The sequence below is a fragment of the Physeter macrocephalus genome, chromosome 5, assembly GCF_002837175.3.
Source record: "Physeter macrocephalus isolate SW-GA chromosome 5, ASM283717v5, whole genome shotgun sequence".
Taxonomy (NCBI): domain Eukaryota; kingdom Metazoa; phylum Chordata; class Mammalia; order Artiodactyla; family Physeteridae; genus Physeter; species Physeter macrocephalus.
Window position 1 is genome coordinate 55,721,029 of NC_041218.1, and position 18,174 is coordinate 55,739,202.

The 18,174-nt window shown below is 41.6% G+C and overlaps 2 protein-coding genes across 11 annotated transcripts in view; one reads left to right on the plus strand and one right to left on the minus strand.

Annotated features, from left to right (window-relative positions):
- Window positions 1-6,358, plus strand: part of CFAP69 (cilia and flagella associated protein 69) — a 95,772-nt gene extending 89,414 nt beyond the window's left edge. For all 6 annotated transcript variants that reach the window (XM_055084962.1, XM_055084964.1, XM_055084965.1 and 3 more), the window contains one exon: window positions 6,065-6,358. In XM_055084962.1, the coding sequence (XP_054940937.1) occupies window positions 6,065-6,147 (83 nt within the window). In that variant the 3' untranslated portion in view covers window positions 6,148-6,358. The remainder of the gene's footprint in view (window positions 1-6,064) is intronic.
- Window positions 1-18,174, minus strand: part of FAM237B (family with sequence similarity 237 member B) — a 408,910-nt gene that overhangs the window by 371,740 nt on the left and 18,996 nt on the right. The window lies entirely within an intron of this gene.

Genomic DNA, 18,174 nt, shown 5'->3' on the forward strand with positions numbered 1-18,174 from the left:
ACTAATCTATGACAAAGGAGGCAAGGACATACAATGGAGAAAAGACAGTCTCTTCAATAAGTGGTGCTGGGAAAACTGGACAGCTACATGTAATAGAGTGAAATCAGAACACTCCCTAACACCATACACAAAAATAAACTCAAAATGGATTAGAGACCTAAATGTAAGACTGGACACTATAAAACTCTTAGGGGAAAACATAGGAAGAACACTCTTTGACATAAATCACAGCAAGATATTTTTTGATCCACCTCCTAGAGTAATGGAAAGAAAAACAAAAATAAACAAATGGGACCTAATGAAACTTCAAAGTTTTTGCACAGCAAAGGAAACCATAAACAAGACGAAAAGACACTTCTCAGAATCGGAGAAAATATTTGTAAATGAATCAACGAAGAAAGGATTAATCTCCAAAATATATAAGCAGCTCAATATTAAAAAACCAAACAACCCAATCCAAAAATGGGCAGAAGACCTAAATAGACATTTCTCTAAAGAAGACATACAGGTGGCCAAGAAGCACATGAAAGCTGCTCAACATCACTAATTAGAAAAATGCAAATCAAAACTACAATGAGGTATCACCTCACCCTAGTTAGAATGGGCATCATCAGAAAATCTACAAACAACAAATGATGGAGAGGGTGTGGCGAAAAGGGAACCCTCCTGCACTGTTGGAGGGAATGTAAATTGATACAGCCACTATGGAGAACAGTATGGAGGTTCCTTAAAAATCTAAAAATAGAATTACCATATGACCCAGCAATCCCACTACTGGGCATATACGCAGAGAAAACCATTATTCAAAAAGACACATGCAGGGGGCTTCCCTGGTGGCATAGTGGTACAGAGTCCGCCTGCTGATGCAGAGGACATGGGTTCGTGCCCTGGTTCGGGAAGATACCACATGCTGCTGAGCGGCTAGGCCCGTGAGCCATGGCCGCTGAGCCTGTGCGTCCGGAGCCTGTGCTCTGCAACGGGAGAGGCCACAACAGTGACAGGCCCGCATACTGGAAAAAAAAAAAAAAAAAAAAAAAAAAGACACATGCACCCCAATGTTCATTGCAGAATTATTTCCAATAGGTCATGAAAGCAACATAAATGCCCATCAACAGACGAATGGATAAAGAAATGTGGTACATATATAGAATGGAATAGTACGCAGCCATAAAAAGGAAAAAAATTGGGTCATTTTTAGCAATGTGGATGGATCTAGAGACTGTCATACAGAGTGAAATAAGTCAGAAAGAGAAAAACAAGTATCATATGTTAAAGTATATATGTGGAACCTAGAAAAATGGTACAGGTGAACGGGTTTGCAGGGCAGAAAGTGAGACAAAGATGTAGAGAACAAACATATGGACACCAAGGGGGGAACGTGGCGGTGGTGTGGGTGGTGGTGTGATGATTTGGGAGATTGGGATTGACATGTATACACTGATGTGTATAAAATGGATGACTAATAAGAATTTTAAAAAATAAATAAATAAAATCATCTTCACCAGCAGCAACATATTCATCACCACCCTATCATGATCCTTCTTCCCAGCATATTCCCATTGTCCCCAGATTTCATCTCTGAGTTATATCGTATCTCTCCTTTTCTCTTTGTCAGTTTAGGCCCTGATCCCACTTCAAAGTCCCTTCCATTTAATTCAGGCTTCCTTCTCCAGTTAGGTATTCGTTTTGACTACAATATTTGGCATCTATTACTACATTGGTTGTCTTTCTTTTTTTCTATAAGAACATGTAATCTTCCCTACTAGTTTATAATAATACTATCTTTACTTCATGTTCTTCTAGTGATTGGCATATGACACAATCAGCACTCAATAAATATCTTTGGCTGATTTCTACTTCATATCCATGATATTCCCTCCACTTAGAGAGTTTTGTCAGCTTTACACAAGGCACACCCAAGTCTTTCAGAACTCTAGTGCTCCCTGTGAAGACTTCCTGGGTTAGTCAGGCCAGTGGCCTATTCATTTGCCCCCATTCTTCCTACCTTCCAATCACTTAGCTGAAGTTCTGTCACACTTTTGTTTATCCCATTTCTTTTCTTTTTTTTTTTTATTTTTTAACATCTTTATTGCAGAATAATTGCTTTACAATGGTGTGTTAGTTTCTGCTGTATAACAAAGTGAATCAGCTATACATATACATATATCCCCATATCTCCTCCCTCTTGCATCTCCCTCCCACCCGCCTTAACCCACCCCTCTAGGTGGTCACAAAGCACAGAGCTGATTTCCCTGTGCTATGCAGCTGATTCCCACTAGCTATCTATTTATCCCATTTCTTGTTTATACAGCTTGTTTCTCCAGGAAATACTGCCATAATCACACCCCCAGAGAATTCAGAAGAGCACTCCACACACAGCAAGGACATTTTGACTAATGCTGAATACCCACAAAAAGAATAATTTTTCAATTCACTGACTTTCTGACTCATTATAATGAAAGACATTAATTTAAAAAATCTATGATTGCAATTGCCTCTAGTAATCCTTAATAACAATGTATTTATCAAAGTGTGATTCAATTACCTTGGGGAGAAAGAGGGCAGGAAATGAAGTTGAAACAAATAAGTACCCTGCAGAGAAAACAAGCACTAGCTGACTGCTGACTAATTGAAGGGAAAGTAGACATTATTTTTTTCAGGAACACAGGAGACAAAGAAGAACAAAATACTGACTCTGAGACAGGAGAAAAAGTGTTCAAGAGAGAAGTCGAAAAAATATCGTATAATCCTTACCCCTGACAAAAAAGACCATTATTAGAAATAGTTTGTTGTCATCATTTAAGAAGAACAAGAAATAAAAAGTTTAGCTTAGGTTTGTTTATCTTTCGTTTAGCTGAAACATAGCATATGTATAAACATTATGTATTCCAGGATCCTTACTTTACCTCTTTGCATTATTTTTTTAGTGGTTGCTTTAAGGATCACAATATATATACTTTTCACAGCCTACTTAGGGTTAATATTGAATCAATTCATGTCAAATACAGAAATCTTGCAAGGTAGGCGTTCATTTACTCACCCTTGCCTGTTTTTGCTAAAGTTGTCAAATGTATAACATCTACATACATTAAAACTCTATGATACAATGTTATATAATTTCCAGTGCTCTCATCCCCCCCCAACAAAGATCTGAATTTTCATCTGTTTTTATTTCTCTTTAGTGTGTAGAACTTCCTTAGTATTTCTTATAGTACATGCCCACTGTCAATATATTCTTTTAGTTTTCTTTTTCTGAAAATGCATTTCATTCTTGGAAGATCATTTTCACTGGATGTAGAATTCTGATTTGATGTGGGCTTGTTCTCCCTTCCCCTCCAGCACTTTAAAGATGTTGTTCCACTGTGTTCTGATCATCAATAATTCAAATCATAGTTCCCTCGTATGCAATGTGTCATTTTTCTCTGACAGCTTTCAAAACACCTTTAGTTTTCTCAAATTTGATGATAATGTGCCTAGGTGTGTGCAATGCAATTCTGATGTTAACTACCTAGAATTAGGTCAAATTTCGGAAGTTAGGAGCATAATTCTACCCTCACTTCAGAAGCCAGATGTAAATTTCAGAGTTCTCAGGTCACCCATTCTTCTGATCAACTGGCTACAAATTCAGGGGTTCCCAGTACTCCCTAAAGTATTATAATTCACTAGAATGACTCACAGAACTCAGGAAAATACTACATTTATAATTATAGTTTTATTATAAAGAATGTAAATCAGGAGCAGCCAAGTGAAAAGACCCATAGAGTGAGGTCTAGGGGTCCCACACACAAAGCTTTTGTGTCCTCAGAATGCCTCAACTTCCAGCCACATTAAGGTATAAATACCAATCAGGCACGCTCACCTCAGTGCCCAGAGTTTTTACTGGAGTTTCATTACATAGACTTTGTTGATTGAATCACTGGCCATGTGCTTGAACTCAGTCTCCAGCCAATTCTGCCCTCTTCAGAGGCTGGGCTTATATCACATGACTAAAAAGGCCCCACCCTGTAATTACCTGGTTGGTCTTTCTGGTGTGGCTAGCCCCCATTTTGAGTCATCTCATTAGCATAAACTCAGGTGTGGGCCCAGAGGCTCACCATGAGTAACAAAGACATTTCTATCACTCCAAGAAATTCCAGAGATTTAGAGGTTATTTCCCAGGAACTAGGGACAAAGACCAGCCAAATTCTTTATTATACAACAGTGTGGTTTTCTTTGTTTTTATCTCATTTCAGGTTTGTTAAGCTTCTTGAAAATGTACATTTACATCCTTCACCAAATTTGGAAAATATTCAGCCATGTTTTCCTTAGATATTATTTCTGCCCATTATTCCTTTCTCTCATCTCCTTCTGGGACTCTAATTACACATTCTTAGAGCTTTCAATAGGGTCCCTGAGGCTTGTTCATTTTTACTTCAATATTTTTTCTCTGTGTTCCTCAGGTTAGATAATTTCTATTAATTAATTAATTTTTTCTTTTTTTGGCCTCACCGTGCAGCATGCAGGATCTTAGTTCCCCGACCAGAGATTGAACCCTTCCCCCCTGCAGTGGAAGCGTGGAGTCCTAACCACTGGACTGCCAGGGAAGTCCCAATAATTTCTATTAATATATCTTCAACTTTGCTGACTCTTTCATCGTTTGCATTCTGCTGTTAAATACATCTGGTAAATTTTTATTCCAGATATTACATTTTTTAGTTCTGGAATTTCCATTTGTTTCTTTTTTATAGTTTCTCTTTCTCTGTTAGATATCCTATATTTCATTCATAATGCACATATTTTCTTTTACATCCTTGAATATGTTTTATAGCAGGGATCCCCAACCCCCGGGCCATAGACCGCTACTGGTCCGTGGCCTGTTAGGAATAGGGTTGCACAGCAGAGGTGAGCGGTGGGTGAGCAAGCGAAGCTTCATCTGTATTTATAGCCGCTCCCCATCACTCGCATTACCACTTGAGCTCCACCTCCTGTCAGATCAGCAGCTGCATTAGATTCTCATAGGAGTGTGATCCTACTGTGAACTGTGCATGTGAGAGATCTAGGTTGCGCAATCCTTATGAGAATCTAATGCCTGATGATCTGAGGTGGAACTGAAGTGGTGAGGATAGCTAGTGCTGGGGAGCGGCTGCAAATACAGATTATCATTAGCAGAGAGGTTTGACTGCAGAGAGACCATAATAAATCAATTGCTTGCAGACTCATATCAAAACCCTATCAGTGAATGGCAAATGACAATTAAGCTGCATCTGGCAGCAGTCTTTAAGTCAGAATCTGACACTTATTTTAGTCCATGAAGGGCCCGCCCATTATTTTATTTACCACTTCCGTCTGTGCCTCTTTCCGCACACTGCGCACTTGTCTCAGTCACAGTTTTGGTAAGCCCACAAGCTAACCGTAGCCAAAATGAGTAAAAAACAAATGTTGCCGGAGAGCTTCTTTGAAAAGGGGGAAAGACCCAGTGATGAGACAGAAGACTCTAAGACTGCCAAGAAAAAGAAAGCTGTATTTAAAAGAAAATACCAAGAGTCCTACTTAAATTATGGGTTCATTGCAACAGGTGATTCACATTCTCCAAGCCCGCTTTGTATAATATGTGGCGACCACCTATCCAACGAAGACACAAAACCTTCAAAACTGCTTTGCCACATGGAGACCAAGCACCCTGCATTAAAAGACAAGCCTTTGGAGTTTTTCAAAAGAAAAAACGTGCATACAAAGAACAGAAGCAATTATTGAAGGCCACCACTTCATCAAATGTGTCTGCACTGAGAGCATCGTTCTTAGTGGCTAACCGCATTGCTAAAGCTAAGCCCTTCACTACTGGTGAAGAGTTGATCCTACCTGCTGCTAAGGACAACTTTTAGGAAAGGCTGCAGTTCAAAAGATGGCACATGTTCCTCTTTCAGCTAGCATCATAACTAGATGAATTGATGAAATAGCAGAGGATATTGAGGCACAATTGTTAGAGAGGATTAATGAGTCACCGTGGTATGCAGTCCAGGTTGACAAGTCTCCCAATGTTGACAACAAGGCAACAATGCTTGTTTTTGTGTGATATATTTTTCAGGAGGATGTGCAGGAGGATATGTTATGTGCACTTTTGTTGCCAACCAACACCACAGCTGCAGAACTATTCAAGTCTTTGAATGATTACATATCAGGAAAACTGAATTGGTCATTTTGTGTTTGTATATGCATGGACGGAGCGGCTGCCATGACTGGACGGTTTTCTGGTTTCACTACTTGGGTCAAAGAAGTTGCTTCTGAACGTGAGTCTATGCACTGTGTCATCCATAGAGAAATGCTGGCTAGCCAAAAAATGTCACCTGAACTTAAAATGTTTTGCAGGATGTTATTAAAATTATCAACCACATTAAACTACATGCCCTTAACTCACATCTGTTCACGCAGCGCAACGGGAGAGGCCACAACAGTGACAGGCCCGCATACTGGAAAAAAAAAAAAAAAAAAAAAAAAAAAGACACATGCACCCCAATGTTCATTGCAGAATTATTTCCAATAGGTCATGAAAGCAACATAAATGCCCATCAACAGACGAATGGATAAAGAAATGTGGTACATATATAGAATGGAATAGTACGCAGCCATAAAAAGGAAAAAAATTGGGTCATTTTTAGCAATGTGGATGGATCTAGAGACTGTCATACAGAGTGAAATAAGTCAGAAAGAGAAAAACAAGTATCATATGTTAAAGTATATATGTGGAACCTAGAAAAATGGTACAGGTGAACGGGTTTGCAGGGCAGAAAGTGAGACAAAGATGTAGAGAACAAACATATGGACACCAAGGGGGGAACGTGGCGGTGGTGTGGGTGGTGGTGTGATGATTTGGGAGATTGGGATTGACATGTATACACTGATGTGTATAAAATGGATGACTAATAAGAATTTTAAAAAATAAATAAATAAAATCATCTTCACCAGCAGCAACATATTCATCACCACCCTATCATGATCCTTCTTCCCAGCATATTCCCATTGTCCCCAGATTTCATCTCTGAGTTATATCGTATCTCTCCTTTTCTCTTTGTCAGTTTAGGCCCTGATCCCACTTCAAAGTCCCTTCCATTTAATTCAGGCTTCCTTCTCCAGTTAGGTATTCGTTTTGACTACAATATTTGGCATCTATTACTACATTGGTTGTCTTTCTTTTTTTCTATAAGAACATGTAATCTTCCCTACTAGTTTATAATAATACTATCTTTACTTCATGTTCTTCTAGTGATTGGCATATGACACAATCAGCACTCAATAAATATCTTTGGCTGATTTCTACTTCATATCCATGATATTCCCTCCACTTAGAGAGTTTTGTCAGCTTTACACAAGGCACACCCAAGTCTTTCAGAACTCTAGTGCTCCCTGTGAAGACTTCCTGGGTTAGTCAGGCCAGTGGCCTATTCATTTGCCCCCATTCTTCCTACCTTCCAATCACTTAGCTGAAGTTCTGTCACACTTTTGTTTATCCCATTTCTTTTCTTTTTTTTTTTATTTTTTAACATCTTTATTGCAGAATAATTGCTTTACAATGGTGTGTTAGTTTCTGCTGTATAACAAAGTGAATCAGCTATACATATACATATATCCCCATATCTCCTCCCTCTTGCATCTCCCTCCCACCCGCCTTAACCCACCCCTCTAGGTGGTCACAAAGCACAGAGCTGATTTCCCTGTGCTATGCAGCTGATTCCCACTAGCTATCTATTTATCCCATTTCTTGTTTATACAGCTTGTTTCTCCAGGAAATACTGCCATAATCACACCCCCAGAGAATTCAGAAGAGCACTCCACACACAGCAAGGACATTTTGACTAATGCTGAATACCCACAAAAAGAATAATTTTTCAATTCACTGACTTTCTGACTCATTATAATGAAAGACATTAATTTAAAAAATCTATGATTGCAATTGCCTCTAGTAATCCTTAATAACAATGTATTTATCAAAGTGTGATTCAATTACCTTGGGGAGAAAGAGGGCAGGAAATGAAGTTGAAACAAATAAGTACCCTGCAGAGAAAACAAGCACTAGCTGACTGCTGACTAATTGAAGGGAAAGTAGACATTATTTTTTTCAGGAACACAGGAGACAAAGAAGAACAAAATACTGACTCTGAGACAGGAGAAAAAGTGTTCAAGAGAGAAGTCGAAAAAATATCGTATAATCCTTACCCCTGACAAAAAAGACCATTATTAGAAATAGTTTGTTGTCATCATTTAAGAAGAACAAGAAATAAAAAGTTTAGCTTAGGTTTGTTTATCTTTCGTTTAGCTGAAACATAGCATATGTATAAACATTATGTATTCCAGGATCCTTACTTTACCTCTTTGCATTATTTTTTTAGTGGTTGCTTTAAGGATCACAATATATATACTTTTCACAGCCTACTTAGGGTTAATATTGAATCAATTCATGTCAAATACAGAAATCTTGCAAGGTAGGCGTTCATTTACTCACCCTTGCCTGTTTTTGCTAAAGTTGTCAAATGTATAACATCTACATACATTAAAACTCTATGATACAATGTTATATAATTTCCAGTGCTCTCATCCCCCCCCAACAAAGATCTGAATTTTCATCTGTTTTTATTTCTCTTTAGTGTGTAGAACTTCCTTAGTATTTCTTATAGTACATGCCCACTGTCAATATATTCTTTTAGTTTTCTTTTTCTGAAAATGCATTTCATTCTTGGAAGATCATTTTCACTGGATGTAGAATTCTGATTTGATGTGGGCTTGTTCTCCCTTCCCCTCCAGCACTTTAAAGATGTTGTTCCACTGTGTTCTGATCATCAATAATTCAAATCATAGTTCCCTCGTATGCAATGTGTCATTTTTCTCTGACAGCTTTCAAAACACCTTTAGTTTTCTCAAATTTGATGATAATGTGCCTAGGTGTGTGCAATGCAATTCTGATGTTAACTACCTAGAATTAGGTCAAATTTCGGAAGTTAGGAGCATAATTCTACCCTCACTTCAGAAGCCAGATGTAAATTTCAGAGTTCTCAGGTCACCCATTCTTCTGATCAACTGGCTACAAATTCAGGGGTTCCCAGTACTCCCTAAAGTATTATAATTCACTAGAATGACTCACAGAACTCAGGAAAATACTACATTTATAATTATAGTTTTATTATAAAGAATGTAAATCAGGAGCAGCCAAGTGAAAAGACCCATAGAGTGAGGTCTAGGGGTCCCACACACAAAGCTTTTGTGTCCTCAGAATGCCTCAACTTCCAGCCACATTAAGGTATAAATACCAATCAGGCACGCTCACCTCAGTGCCCAGAGTTTTTACTGGAGTTTCATTACATAGACTTTGTTGATTGAATCACTGGCCATGTGCTTGAACTCAGTCTCCAGCCAATTCTGCCCTCTTCAGAGGCTGGGCTTATATCACATGACTAAAAAGGCCCCACCCTGTAATTACCTGGTTGGTCTTTCTGGTGTGGCTAGCCCCCATTTTGAGTCATCTCATTAGCATAAACTCAGGTGTGGGCCCAGAGGCTCACCATGAGTAACAAAGACATTTCTATCACTCCAAGAAATTCCAGAGATTTAGAGGTTATTTCCCAGGAACTAGGGACAAAGACCAGCCAAATTCTTTATTATACAACAGTGTGGTTTTCTTTGTTTTTATCTCATTTCAGGTTTGTTAAGCTTCTTGAAAATGTACATTTACATCCTTCACCAAATTTGGAAAATATTCAGCCATGTTTTCCTTAGATATTATTTCTGCCCATTATTCCTTTCTCTCATCTCCTTCTGGGACTCTAATTACACATTCTTAGAGCTTTCAATAGGGTCCCTGAGGCTTGTTCATTTTTACTTCAATATTTTTTCTCTGTGTTCCTCAGGTTAGATAATTTCTATTAATTAATTAATTTTTTCTTTTTTTGGCCTCACCGTGCAGCATGCAGGATCTTAGTTCCCCGACCAGAGATTGAACCCTTCCCCCCTGCAGTGGAAGCGTGGAGTCCTAACCACTGGACTGCCAGGGAAGTCCCAATAATTTCTATTAATATATCTTCAACTTTGCTGACTCTTTCATCGTTTGCATTCTGCTGTTAAATACATCTGGTAAATTTTTATTCCAGATATTACATTTTTTAGTTCTGGAATTTCCATTTGTTTCTTTTTTATAGTTTCTCTTTCTCTGTTAGATATCCTATATTTCATTCATAATGCACATATTTTCTTTTACATCCTTGAATATGTTTTATAGCAGGGATCCCCAACCCCCGGGCCATAGACCGCTACTGGTCCGTGGCCTGTTAGGAATAGGGTTGCACAGCAGAGGTGAGCGGTGGGTGAGCAAGCGAAGCTTCATCTGTATTTATAGCCGCTCCCCATCACTCGCATTACCACTTGAGCTCCACCTCCTGTCAGATCAGCAGCTGCATTAGATTCTCATAGGAGTGTGATCCTACTGTGAACTGTGCATGTGAGAGATCTAGGTTGCGCAATCCTTATGAGAATCTAATGCCTGATGATCTGAGGTGGAACTGAAGTGGTGAGGATAGCTAGTGCTGGGGAGCGGCTGCAAATACAGATTATCATTAGCAGAGAGGTTTGACTGCAGAGAGACCATAATAAATCAATTGCTTGCAGACTCATATCAAAACCCTATCAGTGAATGGCAAATGACAATTAAGCTGCATCTGGCAGCAGTCTTTAAGTCAGAATCTGACACTTATTTTAGTCCATGAAGGGCCCGCCCATTATTTTATTTACCACTTCCGTCTGTGCCTCTTTCCGCACACTGCGCACTTGTCTCAGTCACAGTTTTGGTAAGCCCATAAGTTAACCCTAGCCAAAATGAGTAAAAAACAAACATCTCTGGAGAGCTTCTTTGAAAAGGGGGAAAGACCCAGTGATGAGACAGAAGACTCTAAGACTGCCAAGAAAAAGAAAGCTGTATTTAAAAGAAAATACCAAGAGTCCTACTTAAATTATGGGTTCATTGCAACAGGTGATTCACATTCTCCAAGCCCGCTTTGTATAATATGTGGCGACCACCTATCCAACGAAGACACAAAACCTTCAAAACTGCTTTGCCACATGGAGACCAAGCACCCTGCATTAAAAGACAAGCCTTTGGAGTTTTTCAAAAGAAAAAACGTGCATACAAAGAACAGAAGCAATTATTGAAGGCCACCACTTCATCAAATGTGTCTGCACTGAGAGCATCGTTCTTAGTGGCTAACCGCATTGCTAAAGCTAAGCCCTTCACTACTGGTGAAGAGTTGATCCTACCTGCTGCTAAGGACAACTTTTAGGAAAGGCTGCAGTTCAAAAGATGGCACATGTTCCTCTTTCAGCTAGCATCATAACTAGATGAATTGATGAAATAGCAGAGGATATTGAGGCACAATTGTTAGAGAGGATTAATGAGTCACCGTGGTATGCAGTCCAGGTTGACAAGTCTCCCAATGTTGACAACAAGGCAACAATGCTTGTTTTTGTGTGATATATTTTTCAGGAGGATGTGCAGGAGGATATGTTATGTGCACTTTTGTTGCCAACCAACACCACAGCTGCAGAACTATTCAAGTCTTTGAATGATTACATATCAGGAAAACTGAATTGGTCATTTTGTGTTTGTATATGCATGGACGGAGCGGCTGCCATGACTGGACGGTTTTCTGGTTTCACTACTTGGGTCAAAGAAGTTGCTTCTGAACGTGAGTCTATGCACTGTGTCATCCATAGAGAAATGCTGGCTAGCCAAAAAATGTCACCTGAACTTAAAATGTTTTGCAGGATGTTATTAAAATTATCAACCACATTAAACTACATGCCCTTAACTCACATCTGTTCACGCAGCTCTGTGAGGAGATGGCTGCAGAGCACACAGGTCTTCTCTTATACACAGAAGTGAGATGGCTTTCTAAAGGTAGATCACTGGCCAGAGTTGTTTTTTTTTTTTTTTTTTTTTTTTGCGGTACGCTGGCCTCTCACTGTTGTGGCCTCTCCCATTGCAGAGCACAGGCTCTGGACGCACAGGCTCAGCGGCCATGGCTCACGGGCCTAGCCACTCCGCGGCATATGGGATCTTCCCGGACTGGTGCATGAACCCATGTCCCCTGCATCGGCAAGCGGACTCTCAATCACTGCGCCACCAGGGAAGCCCCAGAGTTTTTGAGTTATGAGAGCCACTCCAGAGATTTCTTTTAGAAAAACAGTCACCACTGGCAGCACATTTCAGTGATTACTGAATGGGTCGCAAAACTTGCTTACTTGTGTGACATATTCAACGTGCTGAACGAACTCAATCTGTCACTTCAGGGGAGAAGAACAACTGTGTTCAAGTCTGCAGATAAAGTGGCTCCATTCAACGCCATACTGAAATTATGGGGGTGACGAGTGAACACTGGGATTTTTGATATGTTTCAAACATTAGCAGAGATTTTGAAAGGGACTGAGCCAGGGCCTTCTTTCTCCCAGCTGGTGCATGATCACCTATCTCAGCTTTCAAAAGAGTTTAAGCATTACTTCCTAACCACAAAAGACCCCCGAACTGGGAAGGAATGGATCTGCAACCCATTTGTAAATAAGCCAGGTGAATCGACTTTGTCCATGCTAGAAGAGGGTCAACTGCTTGAGATTGCAAATGATGGTGGCCTTAAACGTATGTTTGAGACAACTTCAAATCTCCATACGTTCTGGATTAAGTCAAGACGGAATATCCTGAGACTGGCACAAAAGCACTGAAAAGCCTGCTTCCATTTCCAATATCCTGTCTTTGTGAAGCAGGGTTTTCTGCAATAACAGCAACCAAAACAAGATTACAGAGTAGACTGGATATAAGCAACACACTTCGGGTGTCACTGTCTCCCATCACCCCCAGATGAGACCATCTAGTTGCAGGAAAACAAGCTCAGGGCTCCCACTGATTCTGCATTATGGTGAGTTGTATAATTATTTCATTATATATTACAGTGCAATAATAATAGAAATAAAGTGCACAATAAATGTAATGTGCTTGAATCATCCCGGAACCATCCACCCTCAGCCCCCTGAGGAAAAACTGTCTTCCATGAAACTGGTCCCTGGTGCCAAAAAGGTTGGAGACTGCTGTTTTATAGTAACTGCTTTAAATCTTTGTCTGCTAGCTTCAACATCTGGGGCATCTCCGGGTTGATCTTTGTTGATTGTCTTTTGCCTCAAAAATGAGTCACATTCCCATATTTCTTGATTTATTAAGTAATTTTAGGTTGTATCCTTAACATTGTAAATGTTATTTTCCAAACATCTTGGAGTCTGTAATACTTTCCCAAAGAATGTTAGTTTTTTTGTATGTTGGTTTGGTTTGGTTTAGCATACAATTGACTTAACTGGGCTATATCTTTTGGGCTTGGTTGCTTAAAGTTTGTCCTGTGCAGGCATGGTTCAGGCATCAGCAGAAGATTTATTAAAAAGATTTTAGGATTCCCTTCTCTGGATCCCTCCTACCTTGGATCTTCTACTTACTTTCCAGCAACTATACTTATCCCAAACTCATACCTTCAAGCCAAAACACCCGGCGTTTTGCAGCAGAATTTTAGCCAACCTGCAGGGAGCAGACTGAGGCCAGTTCTTAGGCTAGAAACTGTGAAAACAGGGATCTGAGTATCTCCCTTCTTACAAACGGTCAACTGCCCTCCAGAATCTGCTTACTTTTGGTCATTCTAAGGATAAACTTACAGTTTATCATTGTTATATGTAGAAAGATCATCTGACAAGAGCAACTCATGTCAGAATTCCTCCATCACCCTCATTTTGTAGGTTAAGAAAACTAAGTCCTAAGGAGGTGTTTCCCTGTTCATAAGGAATTTATTGGAATTGGGGCTTGCCACCATGAGAGTTGAGTTGTTGTGGTAAGATAGATGTTATCGGGCAATTTCCTTAAATTTAATAAACATCACTAGTTTGAATTCATTGGCATTACACCCAGTCAATGTTAATCAAAATTCTATATTATAAAATATTGTAAAAGAAATGTTATAACTTTTTATTATTTTAAAGGACTTGGCTAGCAAAGTGCTAAAAGTAAAAGTTCCTAAAAGATATGTTTTATTGAGGATCTAAAAACTGTTTGAAACTAGTATATACACCTATGCAAACAAAAAAAATCTAACATGAATGTTTATTTCAAAAGCTAAAATAAAAGGATACCTCAAGATGGAGGAGGAGTAAGACGTGGAGATCACCTTCCTCCCCACAAATACATCAGAAATACATCTATGTGTGGAACAACTCCTACAGAACATCTATTGAACTCTGGCAGAAGACCTCAGACTTCCCAAAAGGCAAGAAACTCCCCACGTACATGGGTAGGGCAAAAGAAAAAACAGAGACAAAAAATAGGGATGGGACCTGCACCTCTGAGAGGGAGCTGTGAAGGAGGAAAAGTTTCCACACACTAGGAAGCCCTTTCACTGGTGGAGATGGGGACTGGGCGGTGGGGAGGGGGGAGCTCCGGAGCCATGGAGCAGAGCGCAGCAACAAGGGTGCTGAGGGCAAAGTGGAGAGATTCCCCCACAGAGGATCAGTGCCGACCAGCAATCACCAGCCCGAGAGGCTTGTCTGCTCACCCGCCAGGGTGGGCGAGGGCTGGTATCTGAGGCTTGGGCTTTGGAGGTCAGATCCCAGGGAGAGGACAGGGGTTGGCGGCATGAACACAGCCTGAAGGGGGCTAGTGTGCCACAGCTAGCTGGGAGGGAGTCCGGGAAAAAGTCTGGAGCTGCCGAAGAGGCAAGAGACCATTGTGTGGTGCGCGAGGAGAGGGGATTCAGAGCACCGCCTAAATGAGGTCCAGAGATGGGCGCGAGCCGCGACTATCAGTGTGGACCCCAGAGACGGGCATGAAATGCTAAGGCTGCTGCTGCCGCCACCAAGAAGCCTGTGTGCAAGCACAGGTCACTATCCACACCTCCCCTCCCGGGAGTCTGTGCGGCCCGTCACTGCCAGGGTCCCATGATCCAGGGACAACTCCCCCGGGGAGAACACACGGCGTGCCTCAGGCTGTTGCAACATCACAGGCTTCCCCAGCATTCCGTACCCTGCCCTCCCCCTCCCCCTCCCCCAGTCAATGTTAATCAAAATTCTATATTATAAAATATTGTAAAAGAAATGTTATAACTTTTTATTATTTTAAAGGACTTGGCTAGCAAAGTGCTAAAAGTAAAAGTTCCTAAAAGATATGTTTTATTGAGGATCTAAAAACTGTTTGAAACTAGTATATACACCTATGCAAACAAAAAAAATCTAACATGAATGTTTATTTCAAAAGCTAAAATAAAAGGATACCTCAAGATGGAGGAGGAGTAAGACGTGGAGATCACCTTCCTCCCCACAAATACATCAGAAATACATCTATGTGTGGAACAACTCCTACAGAACATCTATTGAACTCTGGCAGAAGACCTCAGACTTCCCAAAAGGCAAGAAACTCCCCACGTACATGGGTAGGGCAAAAGAAAAAACAGAGACAAAAAATAGGGATGGGACCTGCACCTCTGAGAGGGAGCTGTGAAGGAGGAAAAGTTTCCACACACTAGGAAGCCCTTTCACTGGTGGAGATGGGGACTGGGCGGTGGGGAGGGGGGAGCTCCGGAGCCATGGAGCAGAGCGCAGCAACAAGGGTGCTGAGGGCAAAGTGGAGAGATTCCCCCACAGAGGATCAGTGCCGACCAGCAATCACCAGCCCGAGAGGCTTGTCTGCTCACCCGCCAGGGTGGGCGAGGGCTGGTATCTGAGGCTTGGGCTTTGGAGGTCAGATCCCAGGGAGAGGACAGGGGTTGGCGGCATGAACACAGCCTGAAGGGGGCTAGTGTGCCACAGCTAGCTGGGAGGGAGTCCGGGAAAAAGTCTGGAGCTGCCGAAGAGGCAAGAGACCATTGTGTGGTGCGCGAGGAGAGGGGATTCAGAGCACCGCCTAAATGAGGTCCAGAGATGGGCGCGAGCCGCGACTATCAGTGTGGACCCCAGAGACGGGCATGAAATGCTAAGGCTGCTGCTGCCGCCACCAAGAAGCCTGTGTGCAAGCACAGGTCACTATCCACACCTCCCCTCCCAGGAGTCTGTGCGGCCCGTCACTGCCAGGGTCCCATGATCCAGGGACAACTCCCCCGGGGAGAACACACGGCGTGCCTCAGGCTGTTGCAACATCACAGGCTTCCCCAGCATTCCGTACCCTGCCCTCCCCCTCCCCCTCCCCCTCCTCCCCCCACCCCCGGCCTGAGTGAGCCAGAGCCCCCAATCAGCTGCTACTTTAACCCCGTCCTGTCTGAGCGAAGAACAGATGCCCTCAGGTGACCTACGCGCAGAGGCGGGGCCAAATCCAAAGCTGAACCCCAGGAGCTGTGCGAACAAAGAGAAAGGGAAATCTCTCCCAGCAGCCTCAGGAGGAGTAGAGTAAACCTCCACAATCAACTTGATGTACCCTGCATCTGTGGAATACCTGAATAGACAACGAATCATCCCAAAACTAAGGTGGTGGACTTTGGGAGCAACTGTAGACTTTGGGTTTGCTTTCTGCATCTAATTTATTCCTCGTTTTATGTTTATCTTAGTTTAGTATTTAGAGTTTATTATAATTGGTAGATTTGTTTATTCATTTGGCTGCTCTCTTCCTCCTTTTTTTTTAATATATATTTTTTCCTTTTCCTCTTTTTGAGAGTGTGTATGTGTATGCTTCTTTCTGTGATTTTGTCTGTATAGCTTTGCTTTTACCATTTGTACTAGGGTCCTGTCTGTTTTTTTTCTTTTTTTTTCCTTCTTGTTTTTTTAAATGTAGTTTTTAGCACTTGTTATCATTGATGGATTTATTTTTTGGTTTGGTTGCTCTCTTCTTTCTTTCTTTATTTTTTTCTCCCTTTCCTTGTGAGCCGTGTGGCTGACAGGGTCTTGGTGCTCCAGCCGGGTGTCAGGCCTGTGCCTCTGAGGTGGGAGAGCCGAGTTCAGGACATTGGTCTACCAGAGATCTCCTGGCTCCATGTAATATGAAACGGCAAAAACTCTCCCAGAGATCTCCATCTCAACGCAAAGACCCAGCTCCACTCAATGACCAGCAAACTACAGTGCTGGACACCATATGCCAAACAACTAGCAAGACAGGAACACAACCTACCCATTAGCAGAGAGGCTATCTAAAATCATAATAAGGTCCAGACAACCACAAAACACACCACCGGATGTGGTCCTGCTCACCAGAAAGAAAAGATCCAGCCTCATCCACCAGAACACAGGCACTAGTGGCCTCCACCAGGAAGCCTGCACAACACACTGAACCTAACAGCCACTGGGGGCAGACACCAAAAACAACAGGAACTATGAACCTGCAGCCTGTGAAAAGGAGACACCAAACACAGTGAGTGCAGAAAATGAGAAGACAGAGAAACACAGCAGATGAAGGAGCAAGGTAAAAACACACCAGACCAAACAAATGAAGAGGAAATAGGCAGTCTATCTGAAAAGAATTCAGAGTAATGATAGTAAAGATGATCCAAACTCTGGGAAATAGAATGGAGAAAATACAAGAAACGTTTAACAAGGACCTAGAAGAACTAAAGAGCAAACAAACAATGATAGACAACACAATAAATGATATTAAAACTTCTCTAGAGAAATCAATAGCAGAATAACTGAGGCAGTAGAATGGATAAGTGACCTGGAAGATAAAATAGTGGAAATAACTACCACAGAGCAGAATAAAGAATGAAAACAATTGAGGACAGTCTCAGAGACCTCTGGGACAACATTAAGTGCACCAGCATTCGAATTATAGGGGTCCCAGAAGAAGAGGAGAAAAAGAAAGGGACTGAGAAAATATGTGACGAGATTATAGTTGAAAACTTCCCTAATATGGGAAAGGAAATAGTGAATCAAGTCAGGGAAGAGCAGAGAGTCCCATACAGGATAAATTCAAGGAGAAACACCCCAAGACACATATTAATCAAACTATCAAAAATTAAATACAAAGAAAAAATATTAAAACCAGCAAGGGGGGGCTTCCCTGGTGGCGCAGTGGTTGCGCGTCCGCCTGCCGATGCAGGGGAGCCGGGTTCGCGCCCCGGTCTGGGAGGATCCCACATGCCGCGGAGCGGCTGGGCCCGTGAGCCGTGGCCGCTGGGCCTGCGCGTCCGGAGCCTGTGCTCCGCAACGGGAGAGGCC